Source organism: Lagopus leucura, unplaced genomic scaffold (genome assembly GCF_019238085.1).
Source record: "Lagopus leucura isolate 7727_CA_CO unplaced genomic scaffold, USGS_WTPT01 Super-Scaffold_100022, whole genome shotgun sequence".
NCBI classification, from domain to species: Eukaryota; Metazoa; Chordata; class Aves; order Galliformes; family Phasianidae; genus Lagopus; species Lagopus leucura.
This window is the reverse complement of record NW_024962275.1, coordinates 4,232,825-4,257,423: the sequence shown is the minus strand read 5'-3', so window position 1 is coordinate 4,257,423 and position 24,599 is coordinate 4,232,825. Positions and strand designations below refer to the sequence as shown.

At 45.6% G+C, this 24,599-nt stretch overlaps 1 protein-coding gene across 17 annotated transcripts in view; it reads left to right on the top strand.

The window, feature by feature from the left end:
• Positions 1–24,599, top strand: part of PRRC2B (proline rich coiled-coil 2B) — a 47,523-nt gene that overhangs the window by 12,130 nt on the left and 10,794 nt on the right. For 6 of the 17 annotated variants that reach the window (XR_006180482.1, XR_006180481.1, XM_042878669.1 and 3 more), the window contains exons 2-25: positions 399–566; positions 1,467–1,644; positions 1,859–1,961; positions 2,938–3,010; positions 5,607–5,750; positions 6,420–6,661; positions 7,083–7,204; positions 7,509–7,651; positions 8,228–8,318; positions 8,665–8,857; positions 9,223–9,541; positions 10,191–10,369; positions 12,818–13,022; positions 13,895–14,114; positions 14,708–16,771; positions 17,790–17,989; positions 18,874–19,019; positions 19,497–19,638; positions 20,663–20,745; positions 21,440–21,631; positions 21,771–21,965; positions 22,405–22,491; positions 23,393–23,497; positions 24,072–24,264. Coding sequence is in view for 15 of the 17 variants with exons in the window: in XM_042878669.1 (XP_042734603.1) it covers positions 452–566; positions 1,467–1,644; positions 1,859–1,961; positions 2,938–3,010; positions 5,607–5,750; positions 6,420–6,661; positions 7,083–7,204; positions 7,509–7,651; positions 8,228–8,318; positions 8,665–8,857; positions 9,223–9,541; positions 10,191–10,369; positions 12,818–13,022; positions 13,895–14,114; positions 14,708–16,771; positions 17,790–17,989; positions 18,874–19,019; positions 19,497–19,638; positions 20,663–20,745; positions 21,440–21,631; positions 21,771–21,965; positions 22,405–22,491; positions 23,393–23,497; positions 24,072–24,264 (5,734 nt within the window). In the remaining 2 variants the exon portion in view is untranslated. Of the gene's footprint in view, positions 1–398; positions 567–1,466; positions 1,645–1,858; positions 1,962–2,937; positions 3,011–5,606; positions 5,751–6,419; positions 6,662–7,082; positions 7,205–7,508; positions 7,652–8,227; positions 8,319–8,664; positions 8,858–9,222; positions 9,542–10,190; positions 10,370–12,817; positions 13,023–13,894; positions 14,115–14,707; positions 16,772–17,789; positions 17,990–18,873; positions 19,020–19,496; positions 19,639–20,662; positions 20,746–21,439; positions 21,632–21,770; positions 21,966–22,404; positions 22,492–23,392; positions 23,498–24,071; positions 24,265–24,599 lie in introns of those variants that run through there. The other 11 variants (XM_042878670.1, XM_042878662.1, XM_042878671.1 and 8 more) reach the window with 8 other exon arrangements.

The following is a 24,599-nucleotide window of genomic DNA, read 5'->3' as shown; positions in this document are numbered from 1 at the left end:
AGTGGGAAACCCAGTGATAAATTCCAGGGTTGGAAAAGTTACCGTACTTTTTTTCTTCCTGAGGAGTCATTGTGTGGCTGCTTATTGTTAAGATCTATCCTTTTAACAAGGACAAGTTGACCGCACTCTTGGTATTTTCATACTTAAAGAAGTTTTGTTCTTGAAAAAAAAAAAAAAAGATGCCATGAGAAATGTGTTCCTGCAGTTATTTCAATGTAGTTTATGAATCATAAATCCCACAAGCTTTTTGCAGTTGGGAGGAGGGATGGAGATGGTAGTGAAGCCCAGTGTCGGAGCACTGAGTTTGTCTGCAGTTCTAACGTTGTGCATGCTGTGCTTTTTACTTGACTGTGGCTGGGTAATCTGATGGCGTTTTCCTGGTTCTGTTTCATTAAAAGGCAGATTGGGAGCGGCGCAGAGAAATTTCCTTACTAGATGACATTTCATCGCAATGTCCGATCGTTTGGGGCAAATAACCAAGGGAAAGGATGGGAAAAGCAAGTACTCGACTCTCAGCCTGTTTGATAAGTATAAAGGAAAGTCAATAGAAGCTATCAGAACTACAGGTAAGGAGCACCTTCAGAAATCTTCTGCGATCCTCTAAGCTGTTGCAGAGCTATTTATGTTGGATAGGATGCCTAATGGGGAGCAGCAGGGTTACTGAACTGTTGGTATCTAGACTTGAAGGAAAACAATTGGTTTTGCTACTGAGCTGCTGTTATCTTAGAGTCATGGAGGAATTCTGGCAAAGCACCTGGGAGACTGCAGGCCTTTTCTTATAGCCCGTGTGGGTGCTATGAATTGGTCAGGTTGCAGACCTGTTGTTGTAGAATAGGGCAGTTAAGCTGATTGAAGTACCTTAAAGTGGTCAGAATTTGTGTGCTGAGGATTCCCAAGGAAGAGCCTGTATTAGTTTTGCAGTGGAAGTGTGATCAAAAAGAGGATGGTGGAGTGGAAAATAAAACAGGAATGGGTTATCTGGAAAGGCTCTGGATTTGATGCTTGAGTAGAAAAACGAAGTATCAGCTTAGTAAATGCGACTTGATGAGTAGAGTTGGGAGAATCTAGAGCTCAGGATTCCTGGGGTAGATGTCCGGTCCATCCCAAGAGATGGGCTTGGTTGGCTCTTTTCCCCAAGCTGTGAAAGTGAGAATCCTGCCTCTGTTTGAAATGGAAGAGAAGTATTTACCTGCACCATTAGCTGAAAGATTGGGTGTGTTCTTTAAGGGATGATTACTTGTCCTCTTTCCCCTCCATTGTAGGTTGCTGCCTATTAGCTGTCTGCTACAATAGATGGCTGCTTTGTGGTGATATTGAGGGAAATGAGCTTACTTCTTGTTGACTGTCAATTTTATGAATAGCACAGTGGTTCTGATTATTGTACAGTTCTTTTAGAACACCAGTTGAGATTACTGAGCTAGCAGGATATAGCCAATGTGTGATTTCTTGTGTTCCCTTCTCACTAGTTATTCCTAGACATGGCTTACAGAGTCTTGGAAAAGTTGCTGCTGCTCGGCGCATGCCACCTCCTGCAAACTTGCCTAGCTTGAAGTCCGAGAACAAAGGAAACGACCCCAACATCGTTATAGTACCCAAAGACGGTACAGGATGGGCAAACAAGCAGGATCAATCAGACCAAAAGAGGTAGGTAGAACTGCTTTTTGCTATGTTTTGTCAGGCAAGTGGCAGCAGCAGTTTTGCACTGCTATGCTGTGTTGAACTTGGAAAGATCAGCTCTGTTTTTCAGGACAGTGCAAAACCAAAAGTAGCTTGATATTGAGCAGCTGTTTTATTGCCAGAGTTGTTTGTTGTCTTGCCCTCCTTTCAGTTTGATCTCACCTCTGCTGTTCTTTCCCAGTTCCAGTGCGACGGCTGCACAGCTGCAGGAGTCGCTGCTGCAGCAGGGTTTGCAGAAATCTGTCTCCAATTTACAGAAGCCGACACAGTCAATCGCTCAGGAGGTAGGCACAAGCAGTCTCTGTCGTTTTTTCCCCTGTGCCCAGTCAGCTTGAGGGTTTCCTTTAATTGTCCCTGTTGCCATGTGCAAGTAAGAATTGGCAGGCTATAACTTACAGAACAGCTGCTGTGTAATCAATTCTTCTACAATTGACTCTTGACTCCAAGTTGCTGTGCCTCAGGAATGCTGTGCTGCAGTTACAGTATAATTTTGTGAGCATTAGCTCTGTACCTTTCAAGTGTGTGGGGAAAGTCTAGCTTCCATCTAAAAAGAATGGCTGGAATGCGGGATGGCTGGTTAGCACTTGTAAACCATTTTTCTTTGGGTCTAACTCAAGTGTCGCTTGGTGACAACAGATCCAGCTCTTGCTCCCAGCCTGATGAGACTTGATAAGAAGAGATGTGGTCATGTGGGAGAAGTAGCCAGTGTCAGGACCTGAAAAAACTACTGGCAAGTAAGAAAGCTTCCTCAGAGAGTGCAAGGACCTGTCCCCCTGTGCTGTGGATTTCATACTTCCAGTTCTAGCCCTAGAGGTTCAGGAAAATTAGGACAAGTTACGATTTGAAAAGAGTAGTTAATGCATGAGAAACAGGATAGCCTTCAAGTTGAGGCATAGCATGGAACAAATCTGGAAGATTAAGACCTCCAGTTTGGGAAAATGCAACAAAACAAAGAGCTTGATTAGAGGTAGGAAAGGAAGAAGAATGGTTTGAGAAGATAGTTGGTGGAGGTGACAAGAGTATAGAGTTAAAAGGCAGAGCAGAAGAGTATTTTCAGTGTAGCATCATAGTGCACTGGAGGGGGATGCAGTTGACTTAAGCCCCAGCAGGAAACTGGGGAGACCTGTGGTAGCCAGTGGCACCTCGGTGAAACCTGGGTACCTGTGGCAGGTACTACCCAGGAAGTGAGGAGTAATTAACTTATCTTTGAGCATTTTGTTTGTTTGTTTTGGTTTTGTTTTGACTTCATTGTATTTTCAGAGTACAAATTCAGTGCCAGGTGGACCAAAGTCATGGGCACAGCTGAATGGAAAGCCAGCAGGACTAGAAGGTGGTGAGTATGATCAACAGAAAGGAAGCTGGATGCATGAGTTGGGTTGGGCATCTTTCTGCCCTCCCTGTCTAGACTGGTGCTTAATGGCACACAGCTGTGTTGGTTACAGTGCAGTGAGGCCACATGAGTCCTGTTTTGAATCTGCATAGTCTGTTGGCTGGAATGGTGCAACTGTGTCAGTTCATGTCTGTCAAGCACAAGGCACAGCTTGAGCAGAGCACGGCCTGTTGGTGCTCTGAACCAGAGTGCCGGTGCCATCTTCCTCAGCCCAGAGCAGTGTTGAAAAAGAAGCAGAAAAAAAGAGTGGAGGAGGAAGGGGGTTGGATTAGGAGAAAACAACACGTCAGAGGCTGGAAATGATGGTGTTTCCATGGCTGGTAGCATGGGAAGCCTGGCGTAGCGAGGTGGTTGGAATAAGCCTGTAATGGTTAATGTTCAGGGAGGCTGTATGCATTTTCAGTTGGTGAAGGGACCGTGGTGGAAATGGCACTGCACTGCTGCAGCATGCATTTGCTTACACCTCAGCTGATGCCTGATGTTTCCCTTGGTAACTGCAGCTTACCACTTTTGCTTGACTAAGGATCCTGGAACAATGTTAACAAAGTTTGCTTGGCTAAGGATCCTGGAGTTACTTGCCTTCAGATGCATTTACTTCCACACACGAGGTAATTTCCAGTACTACCATTAAAACTGGTGAGAGTAGCAGCTCAGTTCCATAGTTTAATGTGGATAGACTGGAAGCCACGAGACACCCGATGAAACTGCAGTGGTTTTTCTTCGTTTTCTTTTTTTTCCCCAAAGAACTGAAATAACCACAGATTGCAGTAATGGAGGGAACAAGCTTATCCTAAATTGGGTTGCTTAGTGAGAGGGTGTTTCTCAAAGGTGAAATGTTAGAACAGAAACTTGTGCTTGCTTGCAGTTGATGGACAGTGCAAAGGCTGTTTGGTTAATTGATATGTTTTTTTAGACTCTGCAGACCTCCTTCCTCTGCAGTCCTCTTGAAATTTGATTTTCTAACAATTCATAGATTTTTTTGAAAGTTCATTGTAGGTCAGTCTTATCAATGTTCTCAGCCCAAGAAAAGAGTTGCATATGTGACTAAAGAGCAGCTTAACTAGAGAGTGATTGAATTAAAAGCATCAGAAATCTGGCTAAAAGGATTTACCGGGCCACCCCATTCATGCACCTCTTTTGTGGCAGTGAGCAGTTATTTTTCTAGTAGTACTGCCAGAGAGGTGTTTTGCTGTTGGCTCTTCTAGGTGTCATTGCTGTTAAATCTTTCTCTCTGAGAGGGGCGTATCTCAAACTAATGTGATGTAGTAAATTACAGATGAACTGCTCTGTGCCTGTTTCTTCCATTTAAGGGGCATTTCCAGGGAGGGAAAGGCAAAACCATGAAAGAAACAAACCAATACTAAAACAGACAGCAAACTTTTCTCAGTGTGATGCTGCCTAGGATTACAGTGCAAATTGTTAATGCCTGCCCATTAACGGTCATTATATTGTGCAGCCCTACCCACAGGGAAAAACTAATGCTGCCTAGGGATTGGGATGGAGGAGTTTGTCCTGAAAGACAGTTAAATGTTGTTAATGTTCTCATTGTTATTCTAATTCAGTAGAAGGCAGTAGAAAAGATGAACTCTTAACACATGTCAGCTGATGTTACACTCGGCAGTTGGCAGCATCTTGTCTGGAAATCTTCAGGAGGGAGATGTTGTGCAGTGTGCAGATTCCAGAAGGTGCGGCTGACTTAAGCCAGTCCTCCTATCTTTGCCCCTACAGAGTCAAGATTAAACTCTTTTGTTAGGTCTTCAGTAGTCACTGCTGATACTTCTAATGAGATTATTCTGAAGGAGGATTAGCCAGGTAACACAAAGAAACAGAAGAAGAGTAATGCAAAAATGCATTCTTTTTAGTCAGTGTTAACAAATTTAGGAGAGCTGCTGTGTTTTGTTTTCCAGTCAGTGCCAGATCTTCATGAGAGAGAGCTTTCATTTTAGGGTCGCTGGTGACTCAGCAGAGCAGTCTTCCAATGACAGAAGATGAACCTGGCCTGCTCTGGCTAGTGATCTGCATCTTAAAAATGCTGCAGAGAGGAGGAGGGTTGGGAAGTAGCATATAGCACTTAGTCCTTATCTGTGGACTTTCACCAACTCTATTGCCAGAAATCTTAACAGTAGAGTTCCCCAGTGGAGTGAGATTTGAGTAGAAGTCTGAATTGAGGTGTCAAAACCTTGATAAGAGAATATCATTTATAAGTCATCTTGCAGAATTTGTATCCCTGCCTCAGTGTGAATTTCGTGCTGCACAAAAACAAAAATTGAAAGCTGAGAAAGTTTGCTCTGACTTTGTTGAACGTGAGAGATCAAGTGAAAATCTCAGAAGTGTGGAAGTGTTTGGTGAGGATGTCTGTTGTAGTGTTGGTGACAGTTTCTGAAAGCGTTCTGGATGTGATCCGAGGTGCAGATATGATAGCAATTTGGGCTTAAATTTGCTGGGTGCACCGATTCTCGGGAAACGTGTTTTCAGGGTGATCTCATAAGGGAGCTGGAAGAGTGGAAAGATCTGAGTCCCACACTTACTTGTCTGACAGGTTCAAGGGCCTCAAGCCGACTGTTATCCTTCTCTCCCGAGGAATTTCCGACGCTGAAAGCAGCTGGCGAGCAGGACAAGGTTGGCAAAGAAAAGGGCGCCTTAGATCTGTCGTATGGGCCAGGACCAAGCCTCCGCCCCCAGAGTAAGTGGAGATGGTTTTTTTTTGCCTGACTCCAGCTCAGAACCTGAATCCCATAGATTTGTTTTGGGTGCCATTTCACAGTCCTGTCCAATATTCTGTCCCTACTTTTGTTGTAAGCTGGTGTTGCTTAGCAAAGACTGTGGATTTGTATGTAAAGATCATGCTATTGGGTGCTCGTGTTGTATCTTCCAGTCTGCTAATACAAATTATAATATACCATAGTTATTTATTAAAACTGCTGTGTGTGGAAGTAGGGAGGGTTGGCTTTGTTCTGCGACTTTTAATATAGTGATGCTGCAAAACAGGTATCTTCCCTCAGGGTAAGGGAGAGTTGCAGGTGAAGTTAGCGTGTGGTTTAGTTCTGTCTCTGAGTGTTTGTGTTTGATCTAATTGCCTTTAATTTTGCAGAATGAGGACTGTGGAGATGGGTGGAGGAGTTCTGGTTGAAATTGAACCTTATTGACAAATAAGGACACCACTGGTGCAGTAATTACCTAGCAGCAGCTGATGCTCCTGGTCTCTTGGGAAAAATAATGTCTGGAAATTTTCCTTGGTCCCTGATGTTTTTCTATACTCTCAAGTGTAATTAGGGCTTGACCAGAGTATTTCAGTGTTGTGTTTCTGGTGAAGAGACCACAAATGTTAACATAGTTGTCACCTCCTTTCCAGATGTCACAAGTTGGAGGGAGGGCGGTGGGAGGAACATCACCTCTGCCACATCTCTGACCGCCTCCCCTGCTGAGCTGGGCAGCAAGACCTCAAGCACTGGAGACGGAGCCCCCTCCTCAGTGAGTGCCAGCGATGCGAAGGAGCCGTCCCTCCGCCCAGCTCAGCCTGTCCGCAAAGGGGCTTCGCAGTTCATGGGAAATGTCTACCAGCCACCTACGTACCATGACATGCTACCTGCTTTTGTAAGTTGCACTTCTCACAAAGCACTGTTATGTCTTTGATTCTCGCACTGCCTATGAGTGTTGAGAAAGTCAGCTAAGATAGCACTTCTCTAGACTCTCCTCTTGGTTGGTTCCTGGAACTTGCTCAAGGATCCTTCATCTATTTTTAGCATTCCCTATTGTATGTTTACCCTTTCAAGTTAGAATAGTGTAGCACTTACGTGCTCCAGGGAGAAACGAAACTGCTGTAGTGTTGCTCAGCCCAAGGAAAAGTTCCTGCTTTTCTAGAGCTGGAGAGGTAACGTATCTGTTAGCCAGCCAGACATTAAACATTTGTTTTAGCTTTGCATAGTTGCAACTGCTGTGCCTGTGTGTAATCTAATCTGGGTAAGCCTGCTTGTGGCAGTGAAAATACAGGCTCTTCTGTTTTGTCTTGTTCCAGATGTGTCCACAACAGCCATCTGAGACCCCTGCACCATTGGACCGAGGGTCTTTCCCTGTTCCTCAGCTTCGGCTTGAGCCCCGTGTCCCTTTCAGACAATACCAGATGAATGACCAGGATGGGTAAGGTTGCCGTGACTGTCCCACTTGAGAGGCTGATTTGGTGTGTGACACAAGCCCTGTGCTTGCTGTGTGGGTGAAGTTGTAGGTAGCCAGAGAAAATCCAAGTGGTCAGTGCTTTGCTCTTAACTACAGCAGCACCTGAAGTGAGGAAGTGAGGAAGTGTAGATAGTGAAGAGAAGTTTTGCTGAACAGGGAGAGATACTCAGATTCCTTCTATGTGCTTAATAGAAATGGCTGATTCACTGTTACAAAGTCAGCTACACGTTCCTTTATGTCTGACCAATATTTTTGCATCTCCCTGTAGAAAAGAGAACAGGCTTGGCCTGTCTCGCCCAGCACGTCCACTTCGGCAGCTGGTAGAGAGAGCGCCTCGACCCACCATCATCAACGCAGAGAACCTGAAGGGGCTGGATGAGCTAGATAACGATGCGGATGATGGATGGGCAGGTAAAGTACCTCTGTCCTTTAGCTTCGAGCAGTGACTTAGCAGGTAAAGCAAAGTAATTGCTGTTCCCTGCAGCGTGGAATTGCCAGAAAGTTCTAGTGGCTCTGTTTCACTATTGTAGAATGGATGAGGGGAAGGAAAGGGTGGTCAGTGCAGCTGTGAAGGTGCTCTTGGTGTACATGATGACACAATGGATCCTTCTGATCCTTCCATCACAGTACTATAGGAACTGGATCTGAAGACTCCTAAAAGCTGAAAACACCAAGCAGCAGTAGGATACAAGAGCAGTGAAGAGTTAGTCCTATATTTGCAGTTATGGCGATACGTAGTTATGCAGTCTAGCTTGATGGCTGTCTCTTTACTTGCAGCCTTCTTCCCCAGGCTGTTTACAGCTTCTCTTTTGGGACCAACCTGCTGTTTAGCAGTGTGAGTGCTTGGTAATCATATAATTTCCAGTATCTGTGCTGGACATCTAGTTTTCAAAATAGCATTCTATTTCAGCGCCAGAAAAGGCATGAGCTTTTTGAGGCCAGGTGTCTTTCCTCTGACATGCCCCTTTTCCAATTCTGCCTTCTCAGGCATTCATGATGAAGTGGATTACTCTGAGAAACTGAAGTTTAGTGAAGATGAAGAAGAAGAAGAATCTCTTAAAGATGGACGGCAGAAGTGGTGAGAACTGGCTGCATCCACATCCGTGAGGTTGATTTCTCCCCCCCCCCCCCCTTACACTGAGATTTTTGTTGACTCCATATGCCTGTCTTTGAACGGACCTCAAGGGTGTGCATGGGTCATGGAGCTAAGTGCCAAGTGTCTCACCTTTGTCAACCTGCACAGCAGTGATGTAACTCCTAGAGCACCTTAGGAAGAAGAGCCCATTGCTTGGACTGGTGTTTCTGTTTAGATCCTTTGTTTCTGTTACAGTCAGTTGTCATTGTCACTTGATGAGCAAGCCTGCAAGTGCTTTTTGAGGCAAGTTGCAAATGTAATAGCAAATCTTTGGGTTTTTTTATGACAGGAACAGCTGGGATCCCAGAAGGCAGCGGCAGTTGTCTATGAGCTCCGCAGACAGTGCAGATGTCAAACACACCTTGGAGGAAGGAAAAAACTGGAGCGACTCAGTTGGTTTGTCCAGATCAGTCCGGAAAGTGCAGGATTCACAGCAGCCTCCAAGGAAGATCAATGGCTGGAACTCTACATCTGAATACCAGGTAGTTTGAGCTCACGTGGGTGGGTTCGTTCTGTTGAGCTAGTGGATGTGACATCACTGTCCTTAAAAGATCTCCCAGACACTACTGAGAATGGCATGTTGATTAATTTCTCAATTCTTTGCTTATGTGTACTGCACTGCCACTAGCAAGAGAAAATTGAAGCTGGTGCCACGCAGTGGGGTTGTCAGACAAAAAATGGAGATACTGAAGTAGATAGCAGTAACTACTCACTGAAAGGGGATTTGTGAGCGTGAGGATAGGGAAGGTGACAGCTGGCAAGAGGGGATTTTTCTCATCGTGGGATGCAGAGCTCGAGGTAGAGGATACATTTGAGTCATGCTTACTGAGAAATGTTTTTCCTTCAGCAGAAGCCCTCACAGGGAAGTGCTCTCAGACAGCAGTCCCTTGAAGATAAAGAAGAAAAAGTGCCAGTGAGACAGAAGTTTGTGCACTCTGAGATCTCTGAGGCTGTTGAACGAGCCAGGAAGCGACGGGAGGAGGAGGAGCGGCGAGCCAGGGAGGAGCGGCTGGCAGCCTGTGCTGCCAAGCTGAAGCAACTTGATCAGAAATGCAAACTGGCTCAAAAGAGTGGGGAGACCCAGAAACACACAGAGAGTGAAGACCTGCGACCCCCAAACACAGAGAAAACTGCCGTGCAAGAAAATGGTCATGTTTTGCCTAGAGGTACAGAAGCATTACTTGCCTTGTAAAAACTGGTTTTCTTGCTATTGTGCTGATTTTTTTCCCTTGAATTGTGAGGGAGTTCCTGGGAGAGGGAGCATTTGGGGATGGTGCCTAAGAGATGAGCTGCCTCATGTATTCTGTGGAGATTTTGGATTGATGATGAGGGTTCGCTTGAGGGGAGATGAGGAAAAAAAAAAAAAAGCAACTTTGCTATTAAAACAAGCACAAACTTCTTTGGTTTTTTTAACCATGCTCAATGAGCTGTGCTGTCAGAGATCTTGTTGGAATGGGCCTCCTAGAATTCCCATGGTTGGATGATGCTATTTGTGATGAAGCCACTGATCACAAAATCATTTTATTGGGAAGTGCTGACAAGTGTAAGGAGTAGCAGAGCAAATGAACTTTGTTCCACTGTGCTGAAGCAGAAGGCTGATAGCAGAAGGGGATCTCAAAATCTATCACTAAAACAAGAACAGTCAGGGCAGATCACAGAGTGTGAGGTGCTACAGGTGACTGTAATAAAGTTCAGTTCAGCCACATAACACAATCAGGACGTGCCTGCAATTTGATATATTTTGCTATATCTGGTGATGTACACACAAGCTGTATCATGGGCAGGACTCAACGAGGCTTATTTTCCTCTCTCCAGCAACCCCTGAGTTTCACACACAGGATGTCTCTGGCTATCTGGAAGAGGAGACTCCTGCCCCAGCAGCACCCCAAGGCAGCAGTGAGGAGGAGCTCAGGGAAGCTCCATCGCCAGCACAGGAATTCAACAAATACCAGAAGTCTCTTCCCCCACGATTCCAGAGGCAACAGCAGCAGGTAATAGGTGTGATACTCCTTCCCCACTTCTTTGGATCCCCACGTAACAGTTGTCTGTCTGATTTTCAGTGCCATCAGTGTTAGGTAACCAACCAATCCTTGGGCTGGGAGGTGACAACTGCTGGTTCTCCTCCAGTATTTTTCCCTGTTCTTGATCACAGATGTTGACTGTGTAACGTGTGAAAGGGCTCTCTATGTAGATTACATGATTTTTTTTGCCTCGTGCTGGAGCTGTTGTAGCAGCTGACAGCTTTCTGTGACTGGGGAGAGGCGTGGGCAGGCCAGGTTTATCACTTGCCTGGGAGAAAAGTAGACGCTGCTGTCAGAAATGTCGACTTGTCTGGCACTGTTGTCTCTGCATGTCCTGACAGTGTGACATTTTAGGACTGTGTGGTGTGTGGCAGAGCTCTGGTTTGCAAATGTGTGCATCTGCTGAAAGCCAGAGACTTTCACCCTTCTGTGTCCAGGGTTAAAAAGCAGCAGTGGGTATGTTGGTACTTAAAGATCCAGCAAAGTACCTAACACTTTTGGCTGGTAGTAAACCTGGTGAACACCTGTTCTTATTCCGTGGCACAGGATAGAAGCTGGTGCTCTTCAGCACTGCTGCAGTGACACAGTGCTGAATATGCAGCTAAGGGAAAGGAAGCTGATTTATTTGGGGACCAGCCGTTTGCACTTGATGTTATATTGCTGTATGCTTACCCTGCTGGGTGTGGGTAACCATTCGCTTGCCAGGGTCAAACTGTGCTTAAGTTGACAGGTGGTTTGACCTCTGCTTCTGGACTGAATGTGAGTGGTATAAAGTGGTATCCTTGTTCCACTTCCTCCTGCAGAGGGAGGGGATTTTTTTACATCTGCTCTAATTTTCTGCTTGATCTTTTTTTTCTGTGAGCTCTTGTTGATCATTATTTTCTTTGTACCTCAAGTATGTGTTTGTTTCTGTTTTGTTTCATTGACAGTTCTTTCTGGGCACTGAGAAACCAGTCTGAATTGCTTCATGTGACTTACCTCTTTCTCAGCTTTACAGTACTGTATATGTCATGTGTGCTGTCCAGCTCTCCCTGCTGCAGCAAGCCTCTCCCCTTAGGGCAGCAGCAGTACTCAGGCTTGTGATAACACAGAATTAATTGTCAGTCTTGATAGAATAACCATTTGAAATACGATATTATCAACTGCTGCAAACCTTAGCGAGGAGGTGAAGATTAAGCTTTTGCTTGGAAGCTTAATTACTCTCTTGGCTATTCCCCGTGACATTTTCATGAATCAAATATGCAGCAGCAAATGTTGCTGGTGTTGCTCTTTCTAAGAGGTGCTCTGAAGCTAAAATAATTGGGTGTCTTTGCTGTTGCTCTGTTTAATACCTCAGGTCATTGTTACTGGAAGAGCATTAAATTTTCATTGTATTTTCTCCCACCCTTTGTGCTGTTAGTATGTATGAGGCAGGTCGTATTTTGGGTGGCTTGTATTGCTGCTTTTGTGACAGTGGTTTCATGAAAGGAAAAAGTTAATGCCATCAGTGCTGTCTTTTATGAGATACTTTATCCAGGATCCTGGAAGAGTAGGAACTTAATCTTTGTGTTTATCTTATTTTTCCCTCCAGCCATAATGGCTTTCAGATATCAGTTTGCCTCTTGCTCCGTATTAGGGATTGCCTTTTTGTAAACAATTACTGTATTGGACACTGTGGGCTCAGTAAGAAAAGTGTGGTGACAAGCCTGACGAGTAAACAGGTGTATTTCCTGTTAATTAGAGCTGTTTGTGTTTTGAAAACTTTCTTCAGTACTCAGAGTTCCTTTCACGTGCAAGTTGTTCTTAGACCTTAGGCAATAGTTACACATTTAGTCAAATTAACATCACAACACTCCTCATCTAAAGGAAGGTAAACTGGCCACATGGGAAATGGAAAACAACCCGGTGGTGTCAGTCCATCTCCGGAGGATGCACAGGATATACTGTGAAATATTAACAGCTCTCCTGATTGAACTTAGAATGTTCTTATCTAATCTGTTTGGCTAACATGAATCGGACTATTGTGCACACACACTAAGTAACTTACAGTGGCATTTCCTTCAAGGAGCAATGTCTTCTGAAGTATTTGCTTCCAGTTAAGGGATGATGTTTGACAGGAAACTGTCCTGTATCTTATGGAAATGCTGAGAAAAATATGAACTCCTGTCTTGAAGCTCATCTCTTCTATTTGACTATGCAGTGGGCTCATAGTGATGACCTGATCTCTTGGCTGCATTTATTGTGTCCTAGGTAGTTTAAGAAAAACAGCACTTGCTGCATTTTCAGTTTGTGGCGAATTGCCTGTAACTGCTCTACCTTCCTCTCTGAACTGTTTCTGAGCCTCTTACACAAAGAATGCATTTTCTTTGGTCTGGTCAGGTTGCAGCCATGGTTTTTTTGCATCATGACAGTTGATGTCAAATGGCCCATTCTTCCCTGCAGGAGCAGCTGTACAAGATGCAGCACTGGCAGCAGCAGCAGCAAGTCTATCCTCCCCCATCCCATTCCCATCGAACTTTTTACCCACCACACCCCCAGATGCTTGGCTTTGACCCTCGCTGGATGATGATGCCCTCTTACATGGACCCTCGCATGGCTCAGAGTCGCACTCCTGTGGATTTCTACCCTTCAGCCCTTCACCCTTCAGGTGAGATATTCTCAGTGTTTCCCTTTATCATAGCAGTTGACTTGGTCCAGTATCTGGAAAGGTACTCTCAGACCTAAGACTTAGGGAATTGGTTTTCCAGATTTTAGAATGTGAGAATTGTGTTACAGTCTTAAAAGTTCTTCAAGTGCCCAGGTGCTCTGTGTCCTCAGGACTGGTATTTCAGGTGGTTTCTGGTCATGGGGGAGGATGACCTGTTGAGGTAGTTTTGGCTCTCTTCCCTTGCTGTGCTTCATCTGTCTCACCTCAGCCCAGACTTCTTATCCTGTCTGGCTGGCTGCAGTAAACCTCTAGGGATGAGAAAGTCAGTTGTGATGAGGACTACAGGCGAAACAAAGGAGCTTAGGAGGGAGAGCATATTGCCTGTCCATCTCCTGCACTGCATTGGGTTATCTTCCTTAGCAGCTGTGGAGCCATAGAAGGTATAAAGGTAGATCTTCCCTTTAGAAGAGGAGGACCAGTTTGGGAATGATTGGCAAATGTCGTGGGGAAATCTGTAGTTTCTGGGAAGGTGCTAGAAGCACAGAGCTTACCTTGCTACTGATCTTGAGGGATAAGAATATAACACTAGAGTGTATAAATTACTCCCTTGAGTCTGTGGCTTGTTTTCATGAACCTGCTTACTGCCAAGCCTGTGATGGTGTGTAGTGAGCAAGCTGGTTTTTGAAAGCTGTGTCACCTGCTATGTCATTCCAGGTATATTTCCCAAGTGCAGGCTTCTCTCTGCAGAAAGGTTTCCATGGCTGCAGTCACCTGCAGTCCAGGAAGGAAGGGGAATCAAGCTAGTATTAGATTGTTAATTCTTGCTGACAGTGAGACTGTAGTGTTAACAATACAAACTCTGTCATGACCAGGAATTATGAAGCCCATGATTCAGCAGGAATCCATCGGTGGGAACAGCCTTCGATCTGAAGATCAGAACTGTCAGGCAGGTCAGGTGGAAAGGAAGGCTGCTCCCATGGACCCTGTGCCAGTATGGGGCCCGGAGAGCTATGCATCTCTGCAGAGCAAAGGGTACTCCCTGTCGCATCAAAAGCAGTCTGACAACATGACCATGGAGGGGCTGCATGCCAGGTGAGTGCAGATCTCCCCCATCCTCACACATGCTATGGTGGGAGGCCATGCTGTCATAAGAGGCCATTTCATACTGAAAAGCAGGCTTAGGGTTGACCTAAAAGATGTCAAACAGGCCATTGTACTGATCTGGTAGCACCTTACGGTCAGTTTTTCTGGCTGATGCTAGTCCAGACTGACCAGCTTGGAGTCTTGTGGGGCTGCCTGTTCAGTAGGAGTTGCTTGTCATTTGCATGGATAGGTACTGAAAATGATGAGTCAGAAATTCTTGTCATTTCTAGTTTGTCTCCTAATTCTTTTGGACTTCCTGAATTCAGTTACTTGTTGGGGGCTGCATTTCCCTTTATTTCTTAAGTTTGCTGCCCAACATAGGAACTGCTTTCTTTATCATCCATTGATTTGACAAACCAGATAATACAGCCTGGGGCCATACCAGAATGCAGGGCAGATCTGCTACTTAAAGGCTCATTGTCTCATGATGTAGAACAAAACCTAATTTATTTCTTTGTACCTCTTGTGCTCAGCTTGGGCCCTTGGGTGCATGCTGTGCTTTACATTAACTGACTGTTTTATGTTTGTTGTTTCCTTCATAGAAATGGCAGTTCTTACTCTTCCTCTCCTGGAAGGCCAGAGAATCTGAATGCCCAGCGAGATCTCTTTGAGGAAGGAGGGGAGGAATACTTGAATGCTTTTGACAAGAAGGCCCAAGGAGACTTTGACAGCTGCCTGTCTTCTCAGAGGCTGGGCCAAGATCTCTTATTTCAACATCAGGAGAGTGTGCAGGAAACTTGTCCTTCCAGCAACCGCCATGCAAACTTGAGGTGTTCACCTCTAGAGCCTGATTTTATCCAAGCAGAGAAGAAACCTGAATATAATGGCTGGGACATCAGCCACCATCAGAAACCTTCAGAGACTGCGGCGGAGATTACAGAAGAAGTTCCCAGAAATGAGCAGTCATTCACTGCTGACCCGTGGAAGAAAGAAGGAGCTAATGCCAAACAGCCTGCTGAAGAGACAGCAGAGTGGGCCCCTGAAAACCGAAGCACAGGCGTCCAGCAGCAGGAGCAAATTGGGAGGACACGACGATCAGGCCCAATCAAAAAGCCAGTGCTGAAAGCCCTTAAGGTGGAGGAGAAGGAGAAGGAGATGGAGAAGGTCAAACTGGAGGGAGAGGACACCTCACGCCATCTGAAGGAGAAACTGACTGTTCAGAAAGCGGAAAACGAATCGGACGATTCTGCGGCCTTACTGAACTCCACACGTTACCTGCTGGATGACAAAGGCTCTTCCCAAGCCAGCCTTGCCCAAGAGGCTGAGAAGTCGCAAGAAGAAGAAGATGAGGAGGAGGAGGAAGATAAACCAGAAAGAACCTGGGAGAACAAGCTCTCCAGAGAGTCCAGTGATCTTCCTCCCACAAAGAGAAATAACTGGATCTTTATTGATGAAGAACAAGCCTTTGGTGGGAGAGGTCAAGGCCGTGGGCGAGGGAGAGGCTTCAGAGAATTCACTTTCAGGGGCCGAGGCACTGTTGTGAGCAGTCGGGGAGTCTACAACAACCAGCGGAGCAGCCGAGGGCGAGGGCTCCGGGAGTTCAACCAGCCAGAGGACTTCCCCAGGGGCAAGCCAAGGCGACGGATTGCAAGTGAGACGCATAGTGAAGGGTCAGAATATGAGGAACTCCCCAAACGTCGCCGTCAGAGGGGCTCAGAGAACAGCAATGATGGCTCTGTGCTGGACAGAGAGGACAGTGATTTGAAGAAGGGAGACTTCAAAGAGTCTTGGAGGTCCAACAAAATCTATTCAGATGATCACACTAGTCTCGACCCTAAGATGAGGGCCCCAAGAGCTTTTGGGAGGTCACTGCCACCAAGGCTAAGCAACTCTGGCTATGGGCGAAGAGGTTTCATGGGCAAGGAACCAACCCAGTGGCAAGGCAGGAGTGGGGGAGCGGGGTGGCAGGAGTACAGCCACAGCTCTCCATCAGATGCTTTTGGAAGCCGGCAACAGTCTGACAGGGACTACATTCAGGATTCTTACAAGCACGTGGATTCTTTCTCTAACCGGGTTTTTGATGAAAGCCATCTGGATGACAAGAGGCACTTCTTCCAGGAGGATTACTTAGCAGATCAGGAGAACATAGAGAACAGGCCATTCAGGAGGCGACGTCCCCCCCGTCAAGACAAGCCTCCACGCTTCAGGCGCCTCCGGCAAGAGCGAGAATCGGTTGGTCAGTGGAACCCTGACGAGGGAGGCCCCAACCTGCTGCCCAGCCAGTGGCCAGGACGGCCCAAACTGAGCACTGCAGAGAAGAGCAGCATCTCGGGCAGGCGGTCTCCTGAGCTGTCGTACCAGAACTCCTCAGACCACGCCAACGAGGAGTGGGAGACAGCATCTGAAAGCAGTGACTTCAGTGAGCGTCGGGAGAGGCGAGATGGAGTTTCGGAGAGTGAGGGCCAGCTGGAGAGTGGCCTTGGGAGTGGCAGCTTGGGAGAGAAGAGGGAGCTAGCAAAAAGGAGCTTCTCAAGCCAGAGGCCACTGGTGGACAGGCAGAACCGCAAGGCTGAGCCAGCAGGATACGTGGAGCAGTCTGTCAGGACTGTAGGAGCAGCTTCACGATATGAGAGCCAGCAGAATGGGGCACTCATAAAAAGTAAAAGGTAAAGTTGCTTTCTCATGTGCAAATGTTTGTCATGTGGTGCATGGATAACAGGTTGCATGGAGAACGGGGTCTGTGAGTAGGGGGCTGTTGCCTGTATCTCTTTCAGTCTAATGCGGGTGATTTCCACCTTATTCAATCTTACTGTGTCGGTATTTGCCTGAGCAGGTATTTTCTTAGACCTTAGCAGGGTCTGGTGTTGAGTGGTAAGGCAGTGCTGTGTGTTTCTAAGATGATGGGAGGAGTTCCTCCTGTGAGTACTGTAAGATAACTCTGACATTCTGACAGGATTAAGTATTTTCTCCACGGTGTCTTGTGAGGAATCTCATGATTCACCAGCACTGGGAAGAGTTTGCTGAGTTAGCTGTACCTTGCTTCAGAGCTTCTTTGATGGCTGCTTTTTTAACATTCTTTAATAAGAGCAGGACATAAAGCTTCTTGTGAAGCTTCATCATGCTGAGCTTAAAATGCTGATAAATAGACAACTTGTTCTTTGTGATTATCTTGTAACCTATCTCTGAAGAGCTCTTCAGAAACAGGGAAAGAAAGTGGGGCAAAATGATTTTTTTTTTTTTTTTTTTTTTTTTTGGTGGGGGCTCAGTATTGCCATCTTCCCTCCATCTGCCTCCCTTCCTCTTGCTTTATACTTGAGAGGAAATGTGTGCCAATTGCAAAGAAGAGCAAGGGAGAGCTAGTAGGCTGGTGTCATAGGAGGGTAGGAGACACTGAAGCCCTCCCTGTAGGGACAAGCTAGGATAGTGGCTTTGTTGCAGGGGCATCCTGTTGGTTGACTCATGAGTTCAGGTCTTGTTCTCTTTCCAACACACTTACCCAGTAGTCCTTATAATGGACTGTGTGCTCAGAATTAATGTCATCTTCTGTTGAGCAAACAGTGGGGAAGGAAGAGGTATAATTGGAAACCTGGTAAGGAAAATACAACCTGTGTGGTTTTTTTTTTCTTGCTAGTTTTTATCTCCTGGGGACAAACCTGATTCCTTTCTCTTGTTCTTACCTTGTAGATCTACTGAAGAAGGAGGGGGCCTTGGCAACACCAGTGGTGGGAGCAGCCACTCCATTTACAGCCTGGATAGGGCCTCTCTTGCTAACTCAGAGAGCGCTGAAGGGCCGGGTAAAAAGTCAGAGAAGGAGCCAAAGTCCACTGTGCAGAGAGCAAGCGAAAAGGGAGAGACTTTGTCACAATTTGAACTGAATTATGGAAGTGAGTAGTGGTGTTGTCTCTTTTGTTTTAACCAATAACAGACTGTGGCTTACTTCAAGCCTGGCTAGTTCAACCCATTGTAACTTCAAATATCAAGTTAGATTTGCTTGAACAAGAACATTCTAGAGTTTCTAAGTAGGGGCATCGTGGAAGGCAAATAAAATTAAACCCAAACTTTGAGCCAGATCTGGCTCAGCAGATGTTTCTGCCACAGAAAGTTTGGTTCTAGAGAGAAATGAGGCTGTTGTGTGTTTTGATCTACAATATTACATTTCAAGCCCCAAAATCCTTTCACAGAAGGAAGGAAAAGAGCATCTGAAGTGGGGAATCTGGATTCTGAGCTTCTAGCAAGCAGGCAAGAAATAAGTAGCTCTGAAAATACTGGCATTAATAGTATGAGAATGTTCTGAGTTGGAAGGGGCCCATAGGACCATAGAATACAACTCCTGGCTCCACAAAATCACTCAGTCCTCTTTGCTGGTGACTGAGCTTTTTTACTGTTAGTGGAACTGAAGCTTTACACCCAAAGTTCATGGATGTTTCCTAAAGGCACTTGTGCCTGCTTTGACCTGGAGAGGTGTGAGATTTGTTTCCACTGATAATACACTTGAAGTGGCCTGATTTAGCATGTTTCCAAACAGCCCCAGCTGGAGCTTGCTCACCATGAGGCAAAGGAGAGCAAAGTCTTGAAGGGTAACACGACTAACTGATGTCAACAGACGACTGTGGCTTAGTTTTCAAAGCTTAGCTGCAGTGCTGCTGACTAAAGCTACTCATTCGTTTGTAACAAGTGGGTCCTATTTAGAATGTCCTCTAAATGAGAGCAGTTACAAAGCTTCATATGCATAGGCTTCTTTTTTTTAACTCATACGCACTTTGTTTAGGTACCATCATTGATAATCGGGCATCAAACACAGCAGAAGAGAATGAAGTGGGATCTATGGCGGGTGAAGGTTTCATTGAAGTTCTTACTAAAAAGCAACGTCGTTTGCTGGAAGAGGAGAGAAGAAAGAAGGAGCAGGCTGCTCAGGTAAGGAGTAGGAAGTAGGGAAAAATTGAACTGATACGTTTTTTAAACTGTTGTCACAGGAATAAGGCCCTGGAAAGCATTTGTGTAAGTGTAAGAAAAATACACAGTTGTCCAAAGTAGGATTTATTCTGTGTTAGGCTCTAACTTCTGATCTGCCTTCGTGGAGTGAAGAGGAGGAATTAAGCAAAGCAAATGTGATATACTGACAATTCTGCTTTGCTTGAGCTGCAGCTCTCCCTAACACTGGGGAAAAAAAAAGTCATAGCATTTTTTTCACTTGTGAAACACAACTCTGTTACATGAGTTAGGGGCATTTCATGGTTGGATTTGATGATCTCTAGAGGTCCGTCCCAACTCCTACAACTGTGATTCTGTGTGGCATTGGCACTTTGAAATCCTGGGTTAAACCTGCCAGGAACAGGCTTTATTAATCCAGCTCAGTGACAAGTCTAACAGCCTGTGCTTTTTCTATCTCAGGCACCAGCTAAGGCCCGTGTTCTTCAGTCTCGCATTCCTCCTCGATTTGCTAAGAAGCAGAACAGCTTGTGCTTGGAGCAGGCTGATGTAACTGTGTCTGGAAACAGCCTGGGCACAGAAATCTGGGAGAGCAACAGCCCAGGTAAGTTTGGGAGTGTTTGGTTTGGAGTGTTTCACAGAAGCAGGGTATACATGCTTAAGAGGAGACAACTTTCTTTCATTCTGATGATGTAAACGGGGTGGGCCTTCAATATCATTTTGTCCAATCATCCATCTACAACCAATAATTCCCCAACATAAACAATATCCCTTAGTACTACAGCCCATTCCAGCATGCCTGACCACTCTTTCTGAGAATAAATTCTTCCTCATATCCAGCCTGAGCCTCTCCTGGTGCAACTTGAGATCATTCCTCTAGTCCTATTGCTAGTTACATGGGAGCAGGTCAACCCTTACCTCACCACAACGTCCTTTCAGGTAGTTGTAGAAAGCTGTAAGGTCTCCCCTGAGACTCCTTCAAACTAAACAATCCCAGTTTCCTCAACTGCTATTCCTTGTAAGACGAGTCCTCCAAACCACTCACCAGCTGTGTTGCCCTTCTGTGGTGGTGCTCCAGGGCCTTTATGTCTGTCTTGTAGTGAGGCCAAAAACTGAACACAGTACTTGAGGTGCAGCCTCAGCAGAACTGAGTACAGAGGAGCAGTTGCCTCCCTGTTCTTATCTGTTCAGAACTGTACCATTAAGCTGTCCATCTCCTGTTGCTGGCCATGTCAGTCTCCTGATCTGTTTCATGGGTCTTTTTGTAAGATTAAGGTCCTAGCATTTTCGAGACTTGCTGGCCTTGATCTGCCTTCTTATTTTGCTATTATCTTGTCCTTTAGCACTTAATAGCTAGCACCTCCCTTGTTACCCTCTCTCTCCTATTGTTCTCACATTCCTGAAGAATCTCTTTCCTCTGTTGTCTGTCCTCAACTCTCTGCAGCCTCTCTTCTCTGCCCATCTCAGCTGACAGGGGAGCAATAACTTTTTGAGGTAGTGAAAATATCCTTTCATAAATCTAGAAATGAAATGTTTATTGTGCAATGTGCACAGTGCACAAGATGTGCTCGCAGTTCTGTTTAAAGCAACTGAACTCTACTGAACTCTACCCCTGCGTTTTCTTCCAGCTCTTTCAGTTCAGTCTCCTGGAAGTGATTCCTGGAGCAAGCCTGTTAATACCTTCAATGGTACTGAATCTAGTTCCACTGAGGTAAGTGGCAACTCGTGCCTTTCAGGTATCGTGTGTGTCAGATTTTAACATAGATGGCTTTTGCTTCTCATTGCTCCATCTGTGCTTGGTGATGTCAGCTCTGCTTGTGCAATTCTAAACTCTGCAGTTCTGATTTGAGCTTCATGCTGCTCTAACTTAGAGGGCCAAGTGTTGCTTAGAGTTAGATGTGGGTGTAAGTCTGCAGTAACTGTCTGGTAGGTGTATTCCAGGGTTGTGCTCCTAACTGGGAGCAATCTTGTCCAGGAAGGTGAAATACTGTAGATAATGGTTTTTTTTTATGCATCCATTGCTGTGAGCAGTGTGTAGCTGTAGTCTTAATGCAGGGATGGCAGAGGAAGTTTCAGAATGTTTCACATGTGGAGGCCAGAGTTCAAGTCTGGTTTGGTTCACAAGAAACAAAAGTTTGGCAGTCTTAGCCTACTTGCCATGTGTGCTGCTTCCACCTTACTCTGAAGCCACAGTAGGATTAATACCTTGGTCAGTCTGTCGCAGGGTTGTGTGGCAGTAAAGCAGTAGCCAGGGGAATGCTGCAGGTCAAGACCAACTCCTCTGTAGTTAACCAAGAATGTGGTTTCAAAAGGGGACGTGGTCTTGCTGTTTTCTGGGATATTTATCCTCCTTTGTGGATTTGGGTCAAAGTCCGGGGCTTTAACGCATTTCGTGCTTTGCATAGCAGGGTTTTAAAGGCAGCCAGGGGGATAGTGGCATTGACTTGAGTGCGGAGTCTCGGGAATCCTCCGCGACCTCCTCTCAGCGCAGTTCTCCATATGGCACCCTCAAACCAGAGGAGATGAATGGGGCTGGCCTGGTGGACCCAAAGCCTGACTGCCAGAAGGAGCAAGTGCAGAAGCAATCTGATAAAAAGGTAATCTGGATTTGCAGCCAAGCCAGAGCACATAGTGAGAGAACTTGTGAAGTGGTTCTTTTGTTCTTAATAGCACTTTTAAGGCTTGAGATGGGGTTATTTGGTCTTTTTGTCTCAGCCTCTCTGCTTTCCTGTTAAGGATTCAGATCAAGGCTCAGGACAGAACAAGGAACACAAGCCTGGACCAATCGGCAACGAACGCTCCCTGAAAAACAGAAAGGGTTCGGAGGGAACGGAACGGCTGGAAGGGAATATTCCCCCTGTTAATGGGGTGGAAATTCACGTGGATTCTGTACTTCCTGTGCCACCCATTGAATTTGGAGTAAATCCTAAAGTGAGGATTGCATTTAATTTTATCTTCTTGGTGGTTTGAGCTTGTTGAGATGTGAAAGGTGGTTTCAGACAGCAGGATTGTTTAGAGGAAGCTTCCAGTGTATACACTGTGGATTTGCCTTAGATTTCACTGACACAAACCAGGTACTCAAGATGTGTTGGCCAAATGCATAATATGCTTTTGTAAGTAGTGTCCCAGGGAGCTGTTGGGGTGGTGGTAGATGTGATAGACAAAGTGGTGGCCTTCTAAGCCTTTGTGCCTCTGGGGATTGCCTGCTGCTGAGTGCTGAGAAGCATCTCCATGTTGTCTTCCAGTGAGGCTTACTAAACGAAAGTCTTTAGTTTCTACTGTCATGATTCAGGCTAAAGTCATTAACCATGAGAAGCAAACTGGTGGCCCTTGGGTCTGGATTTGAATGTTTTATGTTCCACTTCTTCAGGACTCTGACTTCAGCTTGCCACCTGGTTCTGCTTCTGGCACTGCAGCTAACCCTGTCACCAAATTGCAGGATGCCTTGGCCAGTAATGTAAGTATCTTGTTTCTGTTTTGATCATCTGACCCTTTCCTTGGTTAAATCTCAGATGCTGCCAGTCAGAGAAAACGTGTTTCTTTGCAGTTGACTTCACCTTTAATGTTCAGGCATCTCACGTGACAAAGATCCGTAATGGAAATCTGTTGCCCTCGAGGTACCTTGGTAAAATGAGCATCGCTGGCTCAGGAGTGATAGAGAGCGAGTGTGTTATCATTCAGTGACCTTTGTAAAACCAAGAGGTTTTACAGATCTGGGATGACCAGTCTCCTGAGACACAGAGGAGTGCTGGTAATGGATGTGATGGGCATACTGGTGTTTTTAGGTCTAGACTGGCAGCTTCCCCAGAAGATCTCATCTGCCACAACACAGAACTGTTACCTTGTTAAGCCAGGCCCTTCAAGAAGTTTCCTAGCTCGTTCCAGCCATCTGTGTATTTTATTATATGTGCAAGAGTGAGCACGCTGAAAGCCCAGCTTGTAACACAGCTGTGAACAGCAGTGTGAGAAACTCACAAGGCTGCTTTTGAAGTGTCTTCAAGTTTGTAGGTGGTTAGGATTTTTGAGACTTGTCTTAAGGGATCTTTCTTTTGAGAAATGCTCTTTCAGAAACAAGTATTGTGTGAAATTCAGGTGAGATTCCATATTTGTCTTCTGCAGATTTCTGTTGCTGACTCCAGTTGATATTTAAATGCACATTGATGTAACCCTGTGTAAAGAGTATGGTTGCACACCATCAAAGCTTTGTTTATTCCATCAGCAGAGTGGATAATGGTTCAATGTAGTACTTAACTCCTGAGGCGTGAATGCTTTGAGGTGTAGTTACTGCAGCTATCACTGAGGCTGTAGTTCCTCTTGATTTTCTCCTTGAATATTCACCATTCATGATCTCCCCTCAGGCAGGGTTAACGCAGTCCATTCCTATTCTGCGAAGAGATCATCACCTTCAGAGGTGCATTGGCCTGAACCCGATGTCCTTCCCCACTGCAGAGCTTACTCTTAAGGTAAGTAACCTGGCAAATGTGCTTGTCCTCAAAGTGGGTACCTTGTCTGCTTGACCAGAACAGTGAGGGTGGAGTGGTCTTTCTCTCTGTTCTTTTAGACACTGCTAAATCTTTAATTATTTCCTGTAAAAGTTAAGTATATTTGCTATTTATCGTGGATGAAGAGGGATGAATTCCAACAGTCCTGGATGCTGAAGTCCTCGTTAATTGTAAAAATAAATGTGTGGCAGAGCTTTCTGACTAGTGACTGTCTCAGTAACTGGGTAAGGTGACTCATCAGTGATCTTAGACACCTGATGTTTAAAAGCAACAACCAAAAAAGCCAACAAAAAAGAAACGCCCCATCTTGCCACCCTCAGAACAACTTGTCAGGTACCCAGAGGGATGAGTGTTTGTGAGGGATGCATACCCACTGGGAACGGATATGAAGCCCCTTGATCAGAGACCTGTTAGCTTTCTGCTCTGACTAGAGTGGATTTAGATGGAACTAACAGTTTACAGATGAGCAGCTCTAGACCTCAGTATTACCCTCCACGTCTGAATTGTCTGCAGTTATCACCCTTCGTTTCTGTAGATGGAGTCTGCTCGTAAGGCTTGGGAAAACTCTCCTAGTTTACCAGAACAGAACTCTCCAGGAGGTGCAGGCTCAGGCATCCAGCCTCCTTCCAGTGTTGGAGCTTCCAACGGTGTCAGCTACAGCTCTTTTGGTGGAGTTTCTATGCCTCCTATGCCTGTGGCGTCCGTAGCACCTTCTGCATCTATTCCAGGTATCTGCAAACTGTGGCAGCAGTATTTGCATTGTCTGGTTGATATCTGAATCCTCCATGGATTCTGGTGGAGAAGAGCATCCATGTAAATTGAAAGACTGGTTGGCATTTAACAGATCTGTAAGGAGAGTTCAGGAAAGAGGGACTGTTTCTTGAGTGTTACCAGTGTAATTTTAGCACGAGGCTGACTTTCCTTTTGGACTTAGCTATAACTGAGTAGAGGCTCTTTATGTGTCAGTAGATCTTGCTTGCCCTTCACTGTGTAGTCAGTCGAATAGAAGAGAAGGAAAAAATAAACCTGTGGCTGAGACAATAATCCCAGTATCAGCATCAAC